Source organism: Diabrotica virgifera, chromosome 2 (assembly GCF_917563875.1).
Source record: "Diabrotica virgifera virgifera chromosome 2, PGI_DIABVI_V3a".
NCBI lineage: Eukaryota > Metazoa > Arthropoda > Insecta > Coleoptera > Chrysomelidae > Diabrotica > Diabrotica virgifera.
In genome coordinates this window covers 22,661,493-22,683,669 of record NC_065444.1, presented here as the reverse complement: position 1 = coordinate 22,683,669, position 22,177 = coordinate 22,661,493, and the positions used below count along the sequence as shown (strand labels likewise).

At 35.2% G+C, this 22,177-nt stretch overlaps 1 protein-coding gene across 2 annotated transcripts in view; it reads left to right on the top strand.

Moving 5' to 3' along the window:
* LOC114333567 (uncharacterized) overlaps nucleotides 1-17,620 on the top strand; it is a 49,077-nt gene extending 31,457 nt beyond the window's left edge. For both annotated transcript variants that reach the window (XM_028283460.2, XM_028283459.2), the window contains exons 18-27: nucleotides 418-758; nucleotides 2,560-2,706; nucleotides 6,832-7,140; nucleotides 7,528-7,821; nucleotides 7,899-8,047; nucleotides 8,543-8,747; nucleotides 9,369-9,538; nucleotides 13,535-13,753; nucleotides 16,594-17,083; nucleotides 17,222-17,620. In XM_028283460.2, the coding sequence (XP_028139261.2) occupies nucleotides 418-758; nucleotides 2,560-2,706; nucleotides 6,832-7,140; nucleotides 7,528-7,821; nucleotides 7,899-8,047; nucleotides 8,543-8,747; nucleotides 9,369-9,538; nucleotides 13,535-13,753; nucleotides 16,594-17,083; nucleotides 17,222-17,469 (2,572 nt within the window). In that variant the 3' untranslated portion in view covers nucleotides 17,470-17,620. The remainder of the gene's footprint in view (nucleotides 1-417; nucleotides 759-2,559; nucleotides 2,707-6,831; nucleotides 7,141-7,527; nucleotides 7,822-7,898; nucleotides 8,048-8,542; nucleotides 8,748-9,368; nucleotides 9,539-13,534; nucleotides 13,754-16,593; nucleotides 17,084-17,221) is intronic.
* The last annotated feature ends 4,557 nt before the right edge of the window (nucleotides 17,621-22,177 follow it).

Sequence of the window (22,177 nt, the reverse complement as noted above, 5' to 3'; positions counted from 1 at the left end):
TTTATTTTCTATCGTTTTGTACGGTTTTTAAATCCCTGCAACATGGTATTTTTTTCAATATTTTTGGCGCAAAATTCAAATTTTTTAACAATTTTGAAATTTTTTAAATTCATTTAAAAAATGGGCCGAACTTAACGCTGAAAAATTATAATTATATTATTTTTTGGTTTTCAAATTATCTCTATGATTTTTTTCAAAATTTTTTTAAGAGAGGGATTTTTTGTCATCATCGTCAAAATAACGAAAAATAATTTTTTTATATATATTTTTCGGTATTTTCTCTAGCCGTTATGACTTGGATTCAATTTTAAAATCATTATCTGCCTTGATTTCCTTCAAGAACATCCCAAAAAAAGAGAGAAAAAAAATTTAAACGTACAATTCTATTAATAACTATTTTTTCTATTTTATTTGTAGGGGGGAAGGCGTTGAAGAAGAAGAATATCTATCAGAAGAAGAATCCGAAATTCAGTATCCTCCGATGATCCACAGGGGTTCAGATTTTTGGAGGGAAAAAGAAAAGTCGGGAAGGGGATGTGTTTTGGCATTCAACAAATTTGATGATCTGGTTAACCATATTTTCATCAATATTCCTCCAAAACTTATACCAGAAACCAAATTTGAACTTAAATCGGTAAAACTTACAAACAATAATGATGTGAGGCAAAGATTTAATACAGAATGTGAAAGGACTGATGTCTATTCAGGAAACTGGTACTTCTTTGAGGAAATTGACAAAGGAATGTGGATATTAAGAGGTAATTACGAACTTCTTGCAATATAAATATATTGTTGAATTCAGGTTTTAATAAATGTAATTATTAGATTTATGATTTGGCAATATTTATTTTTCATTCTTTTATCGTAGCAGTCACTGTCGCTTGTGGTTTTTCCTTTTCTCTGCCAATATCGGTCTTTCTATTTATTTAATTTTATCTGCGTCCCTTTTATCGTGCTGGTACCACTATTCTGTTAGTAACTTTTTCTTTCCAATCTGGGTTTTCTACATATCTGGATTTTGCATGATTGTGTCCCCTTGGTTTTCGGGGATTTCTGCTTGTGTATTCTCTAATTTTTATTTATTTGTATTGTCGATTTCGTAGATTGGCTGTTTCTGTCTTTCTGAATTTTTGTTGTTCTGCCTCTTTTTCTGGCTCTATTATTTTCCCTTGACTCGTTTCTATTAGTTTAGAGTTCAAAATCTACTTCTCAAAATCTACTTATATGGATCTTATGTTCTTCTTCTCTGGTGCTCTCTCTTTTCTAGAGCTTTTTTTTATAATATTTTTAAACTTTTAAGACTTCTCCTTCTACTTCTTTTTTTTCAAATTCCTTAACTCACTAGTATCACCAATTTATTTTCTTCTTTTTCCTATTTGTTGGATTTTCTACTTCCCAGGTTCCTATGGAATTGTAGGTTCCTATGGGATTGTAGGTTCCTTTTTATTCGACTAACGATTGTTTTTCTGTTTTTAGAGCTACTTTTTTGGCTGGGTAGCATATTTAATACAAATAGCTGGGTAGGGTATTTCTGCCTTGGTAGTGTGTTGGTTCATTCATAGTGGTCTCTTCACCATTTTAAATATAATTGGTTAGTATTTTTATGATTATAATAGGTTTGTTCTAGCAAACAGTCAAACTAGTCAGAAACCGTCAGCAAACAGTTGGTTAGTGAGAGAACATAATACAGTCACCAGTGCTATCCCCTCTACTCGCGCTGGTCGACTATTCGCTGATGGTTTCAAACCGTTTGAAACTGATGCTAGAACAAACCTATTATGTACTTAGCTCTATCATTTCAATTTGGAGATCTGGCGTTTAGACCTCTTATGATTATGAATATGAATTGTTTGTGTTAAGAAACGCATCCAGGTCGTCGTCATTTAGATGTCTGTTGGCATCACATAGCTGCACTGAGGTGATCCTTATCTCTCCTTGACTCATCTGGACTTTTATTTTAGTTGCTTCTATAGTATTCAGTGCTGATATTTGTTGTATACTATGGTTTATTCCTCTTTTAATTAAAATAGTTGTTTTTGTGAGTTTTCTCTTGGCTTTTTTATTGTCGTTCCTGTAGAAATATGGTATCCGGGAAATTTCCTATTCGTTTTTTTCTGTTAATTTTGTTTTTTGGACCGCTACGATCGAGTGTTGCCTGTGCATTTCACGTTATGTTTTCTCGTATGTTGAATTTTTTGATGTTTGGGGAGTTGTTGAAACCTCTAGTTTACTACATTGTGACATTCTTGGGCATCCTCAGTAGCTTGCTGGGTACTATACCACTTATCCACTACCTACCACTTCCTCTATGACCACTTTCATGTATCTGGTATTTGTGATATCTTTAGGTTTATCTAGGTCTTCTTTTTCCACTTCTATTTTGTGCATTTGAAGAGGTTTTTTCCTTCTTTTGTTGACTTTAAGTTGGTAATGCTTATTGGATCTACGTTATATCTTCTAACCATTAATTCCTCGGCAACTTGTTTTAGAGTTTTTTCTGTGGTAGTAACATAATATTATATTTCTTAGGTATTTTAAATATTTGTTGATCTTTTTTAGGGACAATGACTATAAATAACGAAATGTTTCCACAACAGAACCGAGGAAAGCAGCAACTTACTACAACAATCGCAGCTCTAGCTGTAGCTTTTATTTTTTGCGTCGTATGCTATAACGATTACAGCGTTGATTCTATTTTAAAATATGGTAAGTAAACAAATATATTCTTCTTCCTTAAGTGCCGTATCCCCATCGGAAGTTGGATATCATCATCACTATCTTTACTCTATTTACTGCTGCTCTGAATAATTCTATGGAACTGCATTTAAACCAGTCCCTTAAATTTTTCAACCACGACATTCTCCTTCTTGCTATACTCCTTTCTCCCCTTATCTTTCCCTGCATTATCAATCTTAGCATTCCATTTTGCTGTCCCCTCATTACGTGTCCTAGATATTTTAACTTTCTTATTTTATTACGTTTATTATTTCGTATTTTTTGCCTATTTGTCGTAATATTTCCGTGTTCATTATAACACAATTGTTCCGGATTAACAAAAAAGTATAAAGTAATTGCGACCTTAAAACAACACCCTGTATATTGAAATTCTGAAAATCTGTTTGCATATTTTAAAAAAGCAAAAAAAACTAAGTCTAATCATTCGCTTTAATTTTTCGGCCAGACAATTTTATGACACTAATTTTGAAATTATATTGAATTTTTTAAGAACTCTGTCATTAAAAAGCTGGTATTATTAACTTTTAATTATAAATTATTAAAGCTATTGAATAAATACTCATTTTAAAATTAATTAATACTTTTTAACCAGATTGGAACGACCCAATTATTAATCACAAGAAAAATCCAGGTCTGGATTAACAAAAAACATAAAGTAATTTTGATCTTGAAACAACACCCTGTATATGGAAATTTTCAAAATTTGTTTGCACATTTGTAAAGACCACAAAAATCTGAGTTTATCAGTTTGCTTTAATTTTTTGTGAAAGAAATTTAATGACATTAATTTTGAAATTAAATATATTAATAATTTTAAGAACACTGAAATTAAAAAACAGATCCTTAAAGTACTTTAAACAATAAATTATTAAAGTTATTAAAAAAATACCCGTTTTAAAAATAATTAATGCTTATTTACGACATTCTAACGACCCACTTACAAATCACAACAAAAATCCAGGTCCGAATTAACAAAACAATATAAAGTAATTGTAACCTTGAAACAACACCTTGTATATTGAAATTTTCAAAATCGGTTTGCACATAGGTATGAAAAAAGCACAAAAAAACTAAGTTTAATCGTTCGCTTCAATTTTTTGGTCACACAATTTAATGAATTTAATTTTGAAATTATGTCGAAATTTTTAAGAACTCTGGGAACTCATAATAAAAATTTCGATATAATTTTAAAAGTAATGTCATTGTCATTAAATTGTCTGCACAAAAAATTAAAGCGGGACATTAAACTTAGTTTTTCGTGCTTTCTTCAGGTGTGCAAACGTATTTTAAAAATTTCAATATACAGGGTGTTTTTTCAAGGTCACAATTACTTTGTATTTTGTTGTTAACGGACCTGGATTTTTCTTGTGATTAGCAAGTGACTCCTTCTAACGCAGTAAATAATAACTGATATTTTTTAAAATTAGTATTTCGTCGTCGTCACGGCAAAACTCACTAAGTCCACTTTTGTCAAAATTGAGTTGTCGAGCTGATCGATTCACAATATCAATAATTTTCATAGTCTGGCAAAAACAACGAAGTCCTAGAAAATACCTAGAGATGGTTGCATAAGTCATTGAATATGCATAAGTCCAAAATTACCGTTTTGTTGTCAGACAGAAGTCACTAAATGTTCGTTTTCTCAGATGTGTTATTTTGGACTTAGTTAGGTACTTTTGGCGCGACGACGACGATTTATTCATTAACTTGAATGATTTACTATTATTAAAACTGCTTTAAAAGCTTGCTGATTAATTTCAGGGTTCTTAAAAATTTCAATATTATATTTAATTTCAAAATTAACTTTAACAAATTTTGCACAACAAATCAAAGTGAACCGATAAACTCGGATTTTTGTGGTCTTTTCAAATGTGCAAACAAATTTTGAAAATGTCAATAGACAGGGTGTTGTTTCAAGGTCACAATTACTTTATGTTTTTTTGTTAATCCGGACCTGGATTTTTGTTGTGATTGACAATTGGGTATTTCCAATGTGGTAAATAAATATTGATTCATTTTAAAATAAGTATTTATTCAATAACTTTAATCATTTATGATTATAAGTTAATAATACCTGCTTTTTAATGTTGAGTTCTTAAAAAATTCAATATAATTTCAAAATTAAAGTCAAAAAATTGTCTGGCCGAAAAATCAAAGCGAACCATTAGACTTAGTTTTTTGGGTTATTTTCAACTATGCAAACAGATTTTCAAAATTTCAATATACAGGGTGTTGTTTTAAGGTTACAATTACTTTATAATTTTTTGTTAATCCGGACCTGGATTTTTCTTGTGATTAGTATGTCGGTCGTTTGAGTTTTGAATGAGACATATGTGTACCGAATATTAAAAAAATATACAGGGTGGTTCTAAACTTATGGCTTTGGAAAGAAATGAGCAAAATCGATAAAACACCCTACCCTGTAAGTCGGATATAAAAGTCGTTAGGGCAAAAAAATTAGTATATCTAGAACGGCCTCGGTGACCTCTATTTACCATTAAAGTATTTCCGTTTCCCAATGAAACACCCTGTATATTTGTTTTCTTAATTATAATAAATAATCATGTATTTGGTCTTCTTATATTCATTTTTAGTCCATATTTGTCACAGAAACTGTTTTGTTTTGTTTGGAGTTGTTTGGCAGAGCTTGCCATAATCACGGTGTCATTTGCATACCTTATGTTGTTAATAGGTAAAGATCTAAGAAGTAAATAGCTAGTAGCAAGATCTTAGATACAGAATACATTAATACAAATAATATACACTAATTTAAATCTAGAAACCTTCCTTATTAGAACCATTCTCTGTTAGTAACCTGAATCTCTGCCTTCTACCATTTATAAGGCATAAAGACGACGAAAATAGAAAACGGAAAGGACTCTACAATATGCAATCACATTCCGTTTTTCTTCATCTAGGAAAAGGTACAAGAAATGGTTCTTAGTATTGTTCTGAAGCTATTTTCTGGTGGCATTTTTGTAAATAACTATTTGTAATGGGAAATAAGCCACAATTTTACTAAAAAAATGATTTCATTATTGTTTCGACGTCCAAATCGGATGCCGTTGTAAAAATACAAAAAAAATTAATGAATTTAACAAAAATGTTGTTGCTTAGTAAAATATTCTTCAAACTACTTCGTCTATTCTTCTAACAATTTATTTAATCTGACTCAATACATTTTAAAGTAGAAGACTTTAAAATGATATTGCCAATATTTATGAGTTGCGTTCCTGGGACGACTTTAATGAAAGATAGTTCATTCGATTACATGAAATTAACCCCAACTCAAGAATATCCGTCACAAAAAAAATCATAGCATGTGATCTGTCTTTAAAAAGACAACCACATGCAACGGTGACAGTAAAATTCTCTATGGAATTATGGAATCTCTAACGCGAGAATTTTACTGTTACCGTTGCATGTGGTTGTCTTTTTAAAGACAGATCACATGCTATGATTTTTTTTGTGACGGATATTCTTGAGTTGGGGTTGATTTCATGTAATCGAATGAACTATCTTTCAGTAAAGTCGTCCCAGGAACGTAACTCATAAATATTGGCATTATATCATTTGAAAGTCTTCTACTTTAAAATGTATAATATATGTCTGAATTGCCGATATAAATGAGTCAGATAGATAAATTATTAGAAGAATTTTTTACTAAGCAACAACATTTTTGTTTAATTCATTAATATTTTTTGTATTTTGACAACGGTATCCGATTTGGACGTCGAAACGTTAATAAAATAATTTTTTAGTAAAATTGTGGCTTATTTCCCATTAAAAATATGTAGTTCTTTATGGTTCTTAGTACTCACACTCTGAGTAAAGATAGAAGTGAACTAAAGGCAATTTTTGTTTTATTTCGATTCAAAGGCAAGGCATAATCTGCGGACTGTTTCTGGTATAACTTTCGTCAGTACAGATGCTTGCCCTCAAAGGGGATTTCAATTTATCTTTGAAATTTCCCTTAAATAGATTTTGTGATAATGCCTTTAATTCATTAGATACAGATCTATTTTTAATAAATGTGTATATGTACTCTAAAGTAAGCCAATTTCAAATTAATTTTGAATTAATAAACCTTTTTAGGCGACAAATTGTATACATTTATCAAAAACCATCGAAAAAAACAATTGAAACAATGGGGCTGCGAATGCGAAAATATCCAGAACAAAATTTGTGATGAAGATATAAAGTGGTTGATTCAAAATGAGGAGGTAACTCTTAACGACATACCCAAGAAATTTTGTATCTCCAGGTTTATGGTAACCATCGATATTGAACCTGATGTAATAGTGGGGGATGTAAATGCTCAAGATTTTGAAGATATTAATGATGTTAAAAGAGGTTTAAGAAATTTTTTTGAAAATAATCATTTTGGTGTACTTCAAGCAAAAGGTAATAATATTTACTTATATTGGACAACTATTACACTGTAATAGTGTTTCTTTGTCTCTTGAAGTGAACAGATATCAGTAGTCTTCTCTTTTTTAAGTTATTTGGTTATTTTTTGTTCTCTTGTAGGTAAGTAGTGATTTTACGTTCCACGTACCTATTCAAAGAATATTTTTCGTTTATCTCGCATTATCTCTACGAGTAAAGTATTTATAGTCCATCCTTAGGATGCTAACCTTGCTTATCACTTCTTCTTCCTTTATCCTGGCTTGGTAGCAGTGATCTCAATGCAGCCTTCTGAGCTACTCAATCAAATCAGTCAACTAAATGACTACCTCAGGCGGACCATGGCTGATATATTTGTTTTGTTTTAATATTTATATCTTCTAGGTCTGACAGTAGCAATTTGGCGAGGAGCTAGAATGTATTATATGTTTGATGGACTGAATAGAGGCAGAAACGGAATAGTAGCTCCATATGGAACAGCATGCGTCACCAGGTATTTGGATATCGACAAACTTGCCGAGGTATTTTTAGCAAATTTGCCAAAATATGGAAACAACTGCTTTTTTATACACGATGTAACCATGCAAAAAGATATTTGTCCTAGAGCAAGAGAGCCGAAAATTGTAATACCGCCACAAAATGTTGTGCCTTTGGGAGGGTTCCAAGAAGTTGCAGCAGGTAAAAAAATTGAAAGATTGCGTAATTTTTTTAGTTCTATTAAAGATTTAAAGATCCAATAAAGATTATTGTTGCAGGTAAATCTGTTGTTAGAGGAAGTCTAACTCAAAACGATCAAAAGTTTGAAAAAATTCAAAATGCAATGAGTGCACCTGTAGCAATTATAGCATTAGCAATGACTCTATTACATAAAACAAATACCTGGTCTAAACCCATTCTTGACGAGGTACAGTAATATAAAGAAATACTAACATATTTTTAGTGGCATTTCATTTTTAAACCGATTTGTTCCGATTCTTGTTTAAACTCCTCTGTATTGTTGCTAGTAAGTACTATGGCATACTATGCTATACTATGCTATACTATGCTATAATGTGCTATACTATGCTATAATATGCTATACTATGTTATAATATGCTATACTGTACTATGCTATACTATGCCATATTATGCTATAAAATCTGCTATTGATTTTAATTCCGCGTTGATCCCAAGTTAATTTCTTAAACACATATTTTAATGCAAAAGTAAATAATTTTCGAGACACAGTGTCTCCCTGTTTAACTCCTCTTTCTGTTCTTATTTTACTTGTTATATTTTGTGCTGTATTTTATTCCAGGACTCCTCTATTTCCGTTTGAACATTAGATATAATATTCTATAAATTCTTCATAGATTCTTTGGCGTGTTTAAGATGTTCTTTAATGTACTAAATATTTCAGATTATTGAGCTTGGTTCAGAACTTTACGACGAAACTATGGAATTTTTGGGATTAGATTTTAATCCATGGGAAGAGAAACTAGATGTAGCTCGAGTAAACACTCACTTTAATATTGGAGTTATTAAAGCTAGTTGTGTGGTTAGATTAACTGAGATAAGAGGGATTTTTGATATAATTGATCCTTGTACGCTTAACTTACGAAAGGGTAAGTTTGTTAATGTACTAATATTTTAAGAAAACAATACAATTTAAAAAAGGTTTACTTCTTTTATTGATTTCAATTAATCGAATGAACTATCTTTCAATAAAGCCGTCCCAGGAAAGCAACTCAAAAATATTGACAAAATCATTTTATAGTCATCTATTTTAAAATGTATAATATAGTGTCTGAATGGTCAATATGAATGACTCAGATAAAATTAAATTATTAGAAGAATTTTTTTACCAAGCAACAAAAAATTTGTTTAATTTGTATTTTGACGTTTCGATTTCCAAAGTGGGAAATCGAAACGTCAAAATAACCTTATTTTAAAGTAACATTGTGGCTTGTTCTCAGTAAAAATAGACAATTATTTTTGCATATTTACATAAAATATCAAATTGCCAAAAAACCAGAGCTTTCAAAAAAAAATTGCCAAAAAAAATTTATTTCAAATTGGAATCAGTGACAGAACAAGGTTTAGTTTTATTTCTCAGTGTAGTAATTCAAGAGAACGATTCTCCTCTTGTTTGGTATTATATTTTTGAGTGCTCACAAATAAAAATCTTGTTTTTAAAATAATAGTTAAGGTATTTCTTATATAAATTTTCGATAAATTAATTCTAGGCTTAGAAAAATTCTTTAAAAAAAATTCTCATGGAATATTGGTTTCGGAGCCATATACAGTAGCCATATGGGAAGAATATAATGAGGAAAATCGACAAATCATTTACATGTTTGATCCAAACGCCAGAGATGCTGCAGGAAAGCCGTATGTAGGAGGAACTGCATGTCTGGTAGGTCTTTGATAATATAATTTTATACAAAACCTGTTAGCAAAAAAAGTAATGAACAAATATGTGTTCTTCAACTATTTCTCTATCTATCTCTATCTCGAAACTACTACTCAAGAATCGAAGAACCGACTACAGTATTTCATCGATAAGGACCAAAGTTACATACATAATCGAAAACCTCTTATACACGTAGGTGTCGAGGTGTACAGGCTTTCTTAAATTTTGTCTACAAATTTACGCCACTTTTATCTGTCTCTAGCTAGTTCCTTCGCCTCACCCCATGTCTTCCCTCTTTCTTCGAGAATCTCATTTATGCCTTTGGTTCCATGTTTTTCTTGGTCGTCCTCTACGATTTTTCTTATTCTTCTCACCTCCCATATCTTCTTCACCTGTCTAGTTTCGTTCATTCTGATCATGTGTCCCCACAATTTCAGTTTCTTTTCTTCTGCTTTTACCTTTAGTGATTTCGTTCCTAGTTTTTGTCTAATGTCTTCGTTTCTTCTTCTGTCTGTTCTTCTAACACCCAGCACTTTCCTCAAGTATTTCATTTCACTTGTTTGCAGTCGCTTTGTTTGTCTTTCGTCAAGTACCCAGTTTTCTGCCCCGTAGGTTAATACAGGTTGGTACACTGTTTGGTATACGATCATTTTAGTTTTTGTAGTTATTTCTTTTCTGTTCAAGAAGTTTTTGTATAATGCATGCATGATATAATCTAGTTGCTGAGTTTATTCTGGCACCAATCTCGTCTTCTTGTGTCCCTTTGTTATTCAAATTTATCCCTAAGTACTTGAATACTTCTATCTGTTATATTATATTTCCTTCAATGTTTATGTTTATTTTTGTGTTGTTTTTTGTTACTACCATCACTTTAGTTTTCTCGGTGTTTACTCTTAAGTTGTATGGTTTTAATTCTTCTGTCAAGGACCAAACTTACTGTTGGCAAATTCGAGAAAGATGCAGAGAAGAAGGGGGTTCCTAATCAATGAAAGTAAAACTAAATATATGTATATGAGCCGCAATAACCAAAACAGACAGTCACCATCGATGACTTTAACTTTGAACGCGTTGGAGAATTGAAGTATCTTGGAACAACGATAACTGAAGGCAATAACGGATCACAAAAAGTTAACAATAGGATACAAGCCATCAACAGATATAGGTCTGGATCCCGCGTATGAAAAAAAAGTTGATTAATAGCAAGCTGAAAATTTGTTAATAGCTTAAGGGTGTCTAGTCGGATAAACTTTGATATAGGGGAACACTAAAACAGGGGCAGTTTTAATTGTGGAACAGGTTAAAAACTTGGAACGGTCACACCACGAAAACAGCAAATTTATTTTGTCCGACAGAATAGACTTAAACTCTCCGAAGAGAGTTTAAACTCTCATGCAAAAATTAGTCTACTATTTATCACCTGTCATAATTCCTGTCATTTGACGTATTCTACATGTTCCACTCATTAAAACGCCCATTTGGTGATAAATAGCAGTCTGATTTTTGCATGAGAGTTTAATCTCTGTTCGGAGAGTTTAAGTCTGTTCTGTCGTACAAAATAAATGTGCCGTTTTCGTGGTGTGACCGTTCCAAATTTTTAACCTGTTCCACAATTAAAACTGCCCCTGTTCCAGTGTTCCCATATATCAAAGTTTATCCGACTAGACACCCTTAAACTATTAACAAATTTTCAGCTTGCTATTAATCAACTTTTTTTTCATACGCGGGATTCAGACCTAATATCTTTATACTCTTCAAACCCTTATAAAATCGGAATGCTATAATCGGAACTATAACAAAGGTAAACGAAGAAAGACTACGTGTTCGGAAAAGAAAAATCCTAAGGAAGATCGTTGGGTCTATGCTTAATGAAGCAGCAGCATATAGGATAAGAACTAACAAATTGCTCGAAGAACTACACCCAGACGCCAACACATAAAGTTCAGAACAATGGCGTACTGAGCATGGTTCCGCGGTTGCCGCGGAACCAGGGCCCGGGCCACGCAGGGGCCCGCTCTAACGCGCTGTTTGCTTCTTTTGTTTCTAATTTGATGATATTTAATTTTAAATCTCGTCGTTTGATAAAAGATATCAACCCCACCGTTATCCAAGGTTTTTTAAAAAAGTTTCTAACATCAAAAGTAAGTAAGATCCCGTTTAAACGCGCGTTAGCATGTGAACAGTCTCAAGTAAAATGTATGTATTTGTAATCGCGCGTTATTAAAACAAGCGTTAAGCGCCTGTCATGTGAACGGACTCTTAGTTACGATCAAAATAATGTTGGTATTTTTTTTTGGTTGGTAAAAAAAAATCGTGAAAATCATCCCCTAATCATCCCCATCATCATTTTAGATCAAAGTAATCGTTACCGCTTCACAAATTACTTTACTTATGTATTGTTTTAAGATATATGTAAGATTCGTTGGTTCAAAGTGCTTATTTTTGAAAAGGCTTTAGTTAAATGGGCTTAAACGAGTCACTAATCACGAGTGTATGCAAATTTTTAACAGTCATATCTTATATAACCAATTTTTGTCTTCAGGAAAACCAAAAGTCCTAAATATTCACAATAGTAAAACTTATATTTTTTTACTAGTTGAGATTTTTGGTATCACCAATGATTTTTTATCACCAAAAGTTATTTAAAAAAAAATTCGAAATTAAAAAAATTAATTTAAAACCAATTTTTTTTCAAAAATGAGCACTTTGAACCGATAAAACTTACAGATCATATAAACAATATCTACATAAGTCAAGTAATTTGTGAAGCGGTAACGATTAATGTTATTTGAGATGCTAATTAGGAGGTGATTTTTACGATTTTTTTACCAACAAAAAAGGGAACAACTTTATTTTGAGCGTTACATACTTTTAACCTTTAAAAAAGCTGTGATGAGTTTTTCACGAAAAGTGCTTCATTTTTTGGTTATTTTACGTTGAAATATTCAAACTGGATAATTGGAATTTGACGAAAAAGAATTGATTTTTACGATTTTTTTACCAAAAAAAAAAGGAACAACTTTATTTTGAGCGTTACATACTAATATTGGTGCTCGAAACTAAAAAAAAAATACAAAAATAAAGCTATTTTAAACTTTAAAAAAGCTTTGATGAATTTTTCACGAGAAGTGCTTAATTTTTTGGTTATTTTACGTTGAAATATTCGAATTGGATAATTGGAATTTGACGAATAAGAACCTACTTTTCATTACCTACCACTCTGCTTCTTCTGGGTCTACAGAATTCGTATAATTTTTTTCACTTTTTTATAGGCTATATTTTTACTAAGATTTTTTTTTTGCAAAATACTTATACTTACTTTTTGAGTTATTTGCGAAAAACCGTCTCAAAATGTGTTTTTTTTTTTGTTGAAAATGAACATATTCACTCACAACTAACTCGAAAAGTATTGACTTGGTGAAAAAACTCTAGAACTAAAGTTGCTTAGAATTAGTCAGTTTAAACAATTCCGGACTTATCTTGAACGTACGTTTTCACCCCCGAGAAGGGGTGAAACTCACCCCCAGGGCAAAAGCACACATCGGCACAATAGGTATCACTTGATATGATATATTTTATGATATACGATGATTTATATTTAATGTTTTTTAAAAACTTTTAATATACAATGTGTGTTTTTATTGTGCGAGAGGGCCCGCATCCCAACTGAAACCAGGGCCCGCTGATCTATCAGTACGCCACTGGTTCAGAAGACTCCAATTGGCAGGACTCCTCAGGAGACATTCTAACGAAAGATAAGTAAGGCTGGTATGCGAAGAAGTCCCAACTGGAATAAGGCCACGGACGCCATCGACTCCGTTGGCAAGATAAGATAGCAGGAGAGCTAAAAGCTATGGAGGTGAAGAACTGGATGGAGATTTCTGAATACTGATGACAGAGAAGAATGTTCTTCAACAAAACTTTGCTTTCTCAATATGTCGAATAATCACTGTCAAGTTTTTGTTTCTTATTTATTTGTAACTTTTATTTCTATAATTTTAGATCAGCTTCTACAATTCTAGTATGGTAAATGACCATATACTGAAGCACATTATTGCACCTGAACAAAAAACGTGTACTTTCGAAATTATACCAGTAGAGATAATTGTCGGAACAATGAGACTTCCGCGTAAAACGGAACAAATAAGAAGTGAATTTTTGCCAATTACCTCCACGAGATGTGCTGACGTGGCAGAAGATAAGAAGCTTCTACGAAAATATGTAAGTTTTTATTATTTACTTGTTAAATTATCTACCATAATAATTAGGGTAGTAGCAAGGGACATCCATCCATTTTACGGCTCTACAGACAATTTCGACCTAGGCCTTCCTCTGTAGCTATTTTCCTCAACCATCAACTGCAAAGGAGATCTCTTGCCAGTCTATTCCAATCCACATCATCCATCTAGGCCTTTCTCGGTAGCCATTTTCCTAAACCATCAACTGCCAAGGAGATTTCTTGGTAGTCGACTCCAATCCACATCATCCTCCCATCGCTTTTTCGGTCTTCCAATGTGCATTCTTGCATTCAACAGTTTTTTAAGCTTGTTTTCTTCCATCCTAATTATATGACCTGCCCATTGAAGACACTGTAGGGTGTCGTACTCAGGTAAAGGTAGAGATTTAAAATTTCCGGAAAAATTGGTTGCAGGAAAAACAAAAAACAGGAAAAAAAGGAAAAATACGGAAAATTGAAATTTGTTACAATATACATACCTAGATACTAAACAAATTCTGCATAACGTATCAACATCGATAAATTTAGTAGAATCGGATATATTTATATTATCAGAAGTGCCTTTTGTCTCTAAGTATATAAAAGACACAATATTAAATATTCCCCAACAAGTTGACCAGACTAGTTCTCTTATCGAAAGCTTGCTAAAATATGTTGTAAAACACTACGAATTTTGTTCTAAGCCGATTCACTTTGCAGCCAATCTTCTTGGTGCTCGCTTTAAGGAAGAACAATTGAATGAAGACAAACTAATGAAAGCTATAGGCTTATATTTCTGAAATGGTTCATTCACTAAACCCAATGTAGGGAAGGTGGTGGCAAATCTGGCCCAATTTAGAACAAAAACTGGATTCTTTTGATCGAAATTCTTTATTGGACAGTGCGAATAGTACTCATCCTTATATGGTGGCAAGGTTTGTGTACATCGCAGCCACTTATGCCAATTGCCTCCCAAATTTTAAGTGGATCTCCATCTGCCGCCTCTTCAGAAAGAAACTGGTCTTTACACTGTCTCATACATACAAGCAAAATAAATATAATTATCACAGAATAAAATTCAGAAGTTGTTTCCATTCAATTAAATTTGGTTATAAACGAAAAACAGATATTAATTTATGATGCGAGACCAGATCCTTTTTTAGAAGAGACTGACAAAAATATACCACTGAGCGCTTTGCTTAAATAATGTGCTTTCTACGTTCGAAGTTTCGGTTTTCATACTTTGAATTATTAGATAATAATTATAATTTTCGACCCTATATACATGTTTGTACTTATGAAAATATTTAAATTTTCCCGTTGAAAAAACCTGTTTTTTTCCCAATTTTTCCCGTTTTTTTTTTCGATTTGTTAAATCTCTAGGTAAAGGTGATTCTTTTCATATTACAGTGGAGCCTCGATAAGTCGGATTAATCGGGACCGCGGCCGATCAGGGTTATCGAAAATCCGGGTTAGCCGGATAATATGGTAAAAATTAATAAAACACACATAAATAATAAACAAATACAGATTATAATTGCAAAAACATGAAATACATATACACGGTACATCTAAATTATGTACAGTTGTATACATGTATTGTTTATTTTTTGGTAAAAAACTCAATCAAAATGAAAAAATGTTTGTTTTGTCTGATGAAAATTGGTCCGGGTTAGCCGAACTTCCGGGTTATCGGAGGCCGACTTAGGTCGATGCCACATTATGCGTTTTGACCGGATGCGGTGAAAACGCATCCGTTTCCAACGCAACCGGACCGACCTGTCACACTATGCGTTTAGTCTGGTGCAGTTTGTAAGCGCGTACCGATGACTCAAAACGCATCCGTTTCCAAAGCAACCGGACCGATCTGTCACACTATGCGTTTGCACCGAATGCGGCAGAAACGCATCCGGTCAAAACGCATAAGGTCGATGCCACATTATGCGTTTTGACCGGATCCGGTGAAAACGCATCCGTTTCCAACGCAACCGGACTGACCTGTCACACTATGCGTTTAGTCTGGTGCAGTTTGTAAGCGCGTACCGATGATTCAAAACCCATCCGTTTCCAACGCAACCGGACCGATCTGTCACACTATGCGTTTTCACCGGATGCGGCGGAAACGCATCCGGTCAAAACGCATAATGTGGTATCGGCCTAATGTGGCATCGGCCTTATCGGGGTTCCACTATATATCATTCAAAAGTATTATATCTGATTCGACACCTATATTGTTCTCATTTATAGAGCCTATACTAAATTTACAATCAAGATGCAGTAGAAATAAACAAACCAAGACACGTTAAATGCTACCAGGAGCACTCCCGAATCATAATTTACAATGTATAAACTTTAGAAATTATAATTAGGGATTTACAATGAATATACATTGTAAATTATGATTCGGAAGTGCTCCTAGTAGCATTTAACGTGTCTTGGTTTGTTTTTTCTACTGCATCTTGATTGTAAATTTAGTATAGCATTTATAGCAGTACCTTTTCTCAATGATGTCCATGCGGTTTACAGATTTTTAAATCAATATTTAAGTTTCATATCCATAGCTTCCTATCGGTCGGTTGATGGTCTGGTAGATTCATATATTAGTTCTTTGATGTATAATAGAGGATGATTCTTCTGTTAATAAGTTCTCCATCGTCAATGTGGTATTTTTGATGCTGACTTCTAAGTAGATAAGACTATCTGCTTTTTCTATGTTGTCAATTATTGTCAGAGATGGTACCAATGCACCAACGCGTCCTTTTAACTTCTATATGGTTTAGTTTTTGTTGTGCAAGAGTTTAAAGATTTCTTAATAAAATAAAGATGCGATTTTTATAATTTTAAGGCTGAGCATGAGAGACGCAAAAGAGAATTAAGATGCCGTCAGCAACTTGGACGTAGAGGCTACTACATAACGAAAACTGGAGATGCACTTCTTAGAGGATACAGAAGCCAAAACTCTCCATGCTTCAACGACGCCTGCAGAAATAACCAAGACATACCCAACTGCATAGTAGCTCTAGTTATGAACCATCTGGTATCCTTAGAACGTTGGACCTTCAAGAATATTGACCTTATTTTAGTAACAGGCAATCAGTTATATGTTGACTCGTATATAGCGTACGGACCAAAAGATCTTAAACTTGGAATGGAAAACATAGTGAGGAAGTTTTTCTTGCAACATTTGACAATACATGTTACCATTTATAAACCGATTTTAAGCAATGTTTTTACAGAAGATTGTCTAAGTAGAACACTTTCAGTATTTTTTACTCAAGAACAGCATTGCATATTAAACCATCAGAATCAATGGGTTGCTCTGTTCTTTAAATCAGGTAAATATATTTTATAGCAATACCTAATTACAAAAACTTATTTCATCGTCCCTATTCATATTACCAAAGTTTAATTTAATATAGATTTAAGTTAAAATAAGAAACTTATCGTCAATATCGTAACTTTTTCATTTTTAGGTCAGTTCTACATGTTTGATCCCCATGAGCGCGACCTAGAAGGATTTTCCATAGGCCAGGAATGCTGCGGATGCGGTGCAGCAATTCTAATGAGATTTGATGACGTTGACAGGTTGGTGTATCGGCTAATATCAAATTTGACCCCCAAGCATGTAGAGATACGGGAAGTAAATCACGAAGCTGAGGATACAGAAGATGAGGATGAAAGCTTATTTACATTGTGGCTTGCCTCTATTGAAATCAAATAATTTTGTTTTCATTGTCCTGTGGAATCAAGCTTTGGCATGGCAGTCAAAACTATCAGCGGTATCTACGTTTTAAAATATATTGTTGGTTGGTTTTAAAATATTGAGTAATATCCTTTGTTTTTTTTTATTCGAATTAAATTAAATTAAATTTGTTTTTGTTACTTATTTTTTCCCTATCCTACATTTGATTTCTAGGAAATGGTCCCAAGTTTCATTAACGTTCGTACTAAGGTAGGTGTATGTTTTTACTCTTTCTATTTGTTGCCAGTTCACACTGATCCGTCCAAATTACTAGCCTTCTTAAAGATTATCATACACTCTTTTTTGCAATGTTTAGTGAAAGTCCATATCTCCGACTTAATTCTGTGATTCCATTTATTAACTCCTGAAGGGCTTCAGAACTGTCAGCGATACCACAGTGTTGTTTGCGTATCTTACGTTATTGATAATTCTTCTTCTTAAAGTGTCATCTCCTCTAAGAAGGTTGGCAACCATCATGGCAATTCGCACTTTCGATACCGCTGCTCTAAAGAGATCAGCGGAAGCGCAGTTAAACCAAGCTCTCAAATTGTTTAAGCAGGAGATGCATCTTCTTTCACGACTACTTCTACCCTGTAATCTTCCTTTTATTGTTAACTGAAACAAGTTATATCGCTCGCCCCTCATGACTTGTCCCAGATATTGCAGTTTTCTAACTTTAAGTCTATTTAAAAACCTCTCTTTCTTTTCCCATTGTTCTTGTGTGTCAACACCTTGACATTCGTGACTATCCACCCAACTTATTCTTAATATCCCTCTGAAGGCTCTTAACTCAAAGGCGTCTAATCTGTCCGAAACATTTTTCTTTAATGTCCAAGCCTCCAACACATAAAATAATAAGGAGAATACATTTCAGAAGTCTTATCTTTAAAGAAATTGTAAAATTCGTGCTACATAATACTTTTTTTGTTTGTTGAAAGCACTTCTTACCTGTCCTACTCTTGCATTAATCTCTTCTGTGTACTCATTCCAGAACGCATAGAACTAAAAGGAGGAACCCGCCAAGGAGACTCGCTCAGTCCATTGTTATTCTATATGGTGATGAATCGAATAATTCACGAAGTAAGAAAACTACATGAATACGAGGGAGCGCATAAAATCACGATATGCTATGCTATGCCGATAATGCAGAACTAATTGCTGATACCTAGGATGGCCTACAAAGGCAGCTCCATACTTTCAATATCACAGCAAACAAACTAAATATGAGAATATTAGTAGAAAAAACTAAATGTAAAGAGCCGCGTAGATGCAAGTTAGAAATAGACGGCAAAATTGTAGAACAAGTAATTATTGAATTCAATAACCTAGGACACCCTAGGAGTAGAGATCACTAGTGACAGGAATATAAAGAATAGAGACCACAACACAAGCAACGAAAGCAGCAAGAGTAAGTGGTTGCCTCCGAGAAACTATATCTTCTTTTTCTTCAGATACAAATCCACTAATGGATGTTAGCGATCACATTTTCCATTAACTCTCTATTTCTTGCAATGTGTATCAGAGATTGAATGTCGTTAATCCCTGTCCATTGCCTTATGTTTCGGGGCCAGGACATTTTCTTGCGTCCTATTCCTCTCTTGACTTCAATTTACCCTCGATTATAAGTTGAAGGAACTGATATTCGAGAAACCATATGGAGAAACAAATATCTGACCACGGAAACCAAAATAAAAGTATACAAGACAACAGTAAGACCTATCCTAACATATGCAGCGGAGACAAGGACCGATACAAGAAAGACGAAACAACAAATAATCAACAATATCGAAATTAAAGTATTAAGATCAATAGCGGCCATATCAGTAAAGCGCTGGTTTCCTCGAAAGCAGCACCGACAAACTGCGACCGTAGCACTGCGATGAATTATGTCAGATTACGGTGAAAAATTCAAGGTTCTTCACTGCGGCAATGGAATGTGCAAACTCAGCAAGCGGTGGCTTCCAACGCATTCTTGGAAAACACCGCTATTATTTTGCATGGTACAGTTTTTTATGACGTCATTCATCGCAGTGTTACGGTCGCAGTTTGTCGGCACCGCTTTTGAGGAAACCAGCGCTTTAGAGACAGACAAAGCAACAGAAGTATACGAGAAAGATGCAAAATTCAAAATATTAACAGTTGGATAAAAACACGAAAGAAAAACTGGAACGAACATGTAAACCGAATGGAATCAGATAGATTTGCGAACATCTGTAAAAACAACAAGCCGTATAGCAACCCAGCTATACTAGTAAACAACAATATCTAGTAAACAACAAGAAGTCCCGTTGGAAGGCCGCCGAAAAGGTGGAAAGTGGAAAGACAATGTACAATCAACAACAAATTGTAACGTTTCAATCAGCCGATTGAACGCTACACCAAGCTCCGCTTGGTATTTGTCCCTCGGACTATATATTTTTAGAAGCGACCCTACTATCCTCAAGTCAATTAGCACATCTCTTCGAAGGTATTTAATCCGATACAAATTTGTACTTGCTTCATTCTCGTCCCGGACGTCGAAGAGTAAGGTCACTGCTAGCACACCCCACTCTTACCGACGAACAGCGAGAAGCCTGAGAGCACCAAGTGCTGAAGAAGCGGCGCACGGTTAGCCCTAAGCTATTAGTTTGGAACCAGAGTGAAAAACCAACGACGCTTGGCCGTGTAAACCAAAAAGGTAGACGGATTGCGGGGTTTCAGAGGAATACTCTGGCCCTGGGCTCGAGCGAGATCGCTCGCCCCGAACTCTACCTAGTGTTCACACACGGTTACAAGAACAAGTGCGAGTAAGGGGGCCAAACTAACTGCGAAAAAGGCTTTCAACGAGGGACCCACCAGCAGCAGGGTAAACTGCACCCATCAGGTAGTATAGTCACTGTCTAACGCCGGAAAAGCACGGAGGGGTGGACAAGCCACCTTTATCCCTGGGGTTTACCCCCCAGAACACCTTGAGGCTGAGGTGCCCTCCGATCGCTAGACTTGCATCCTCCCCCATTTGTCATGCCTTCATCTGTAAGGTCAGTCAGCTCCACCCGGTCGCTTCGTCCTCGGACGACGACCTCGACAAGCGTTGCCACCACCACCACCACCACTACAGCCACCACTACTGCCAACCAGTTCTCTTCCTTGCAACAGGAAGGCACTGTACCCCCATCCAGAGGTTACAACCGGCTCACGGCGGAGCTAGACCTCGAGACGCTTAGCGCGGAGATGCAAATCGTCCGCAACAAGTATCGCGAGGCCTACCTTCGCATCGAGCAGGACGACGCCTCCAACCCCCTTCTGCAGCGATATGCTAACGATTTTCCGCCTCTAAGAACACCAGCACAGGCTGGTCCTCAGCGTCAGAGCGCTCGGAATATACATGGTGCCATACCAAAAGTCCCAACCCAACCGTCAAAACAAGCATCCAAACACTCGCAACAACAACCATCTCAACAGCAACCCTCTTCTCAACAACAAGCAACCATCAGCACTGCAAACAATCCTGAACCCAACGATTTCGTCTTCCAAAGAAGACAAATAAGACAAATGTCTTACGCCAATGCCGCAGCCAATCCACGCCCCAAAACCCAAGCCAGAAACCAAAACGTCATTAACGCCATAAACGATCCCACACTGTCCGAGTATCTCATCAAAGATCTCCCAAAAGATCTTTGTAACAAACGTACCTTCTTTCGGCAAATAAATGCCACCACTCTTTTGTCCAACAAAATTCATTCTTGCAAAGTTCTCTCACACGGAATCGCACATCTTCGACTTTTCAATCCTATAAATGCAGGGGATATCGAGAAAGCTATCCACTCAGCAACTGGCCAAACCATGGTTACGGTCCATAGCCGTAGCAGAAATGCTAACACTTCCGCTAAAGAGCCCACCTACCTCCTCTGCATTACTGGAATCGACGTAGATTACTCCGAGCAGGAGGTCACCGACTTGCTCACAGAACAGCAATTCCCGGTCGAAAGACTGTGGAGAGTCAAAGCTTATAAAACAGGCAAGGACTCTAAAGTGATCAAGGTGGTGACCAAATCCTTGGAGAGATTCACGTCAGCACTGAGCCGAGGCATAACTCTAGATGGCGAAATCTACAATGCCGAACTTCCTCATGGCTCCGACCCTACAATCCCCACTCCAAAATATTGCAGCAAATGCTGCATAAACGGACACTCCATCGACGAATGCCCTCAAAAAACATTCGTCTGCCCCCACTGCGGCGGCAACCACAAGTCCAGCGCCTGCACCAAACAGCAGGAACCCAAATGCCCGAATTGCGGCGGTGACCACCCCGCATACTCAAACAAGTGTCCACAAAGACACACTATCCCCTCCGCCCAACACGAAATACAGCCACTTACGATCGAAAGATCATTCCCCCCTTTCGAACTCCCTACAGAAACAAAGAACATCTTGTCTATTCAGACTGCTCTGTTGCTCAACTTGTTGCCCGAACTTCGCGAGCATATCGCTGCAATCACGGCTAATTTGATTAGTCAAGTCTAGGACCACTCGACAGTGGTCCACGGGTACGGGAGCAATGTCACGGTGACATTCCGCCCCAACCACTAAACACCCTCCCTTTATGGATTTCACCCTAGGCACAGTCAACTGTCAGGGTCTCTCCAAAAAGAGACCCCTCATCAAGAATATCCTGTCGAAGCATAACATCCAGATCCTCGCACTCACA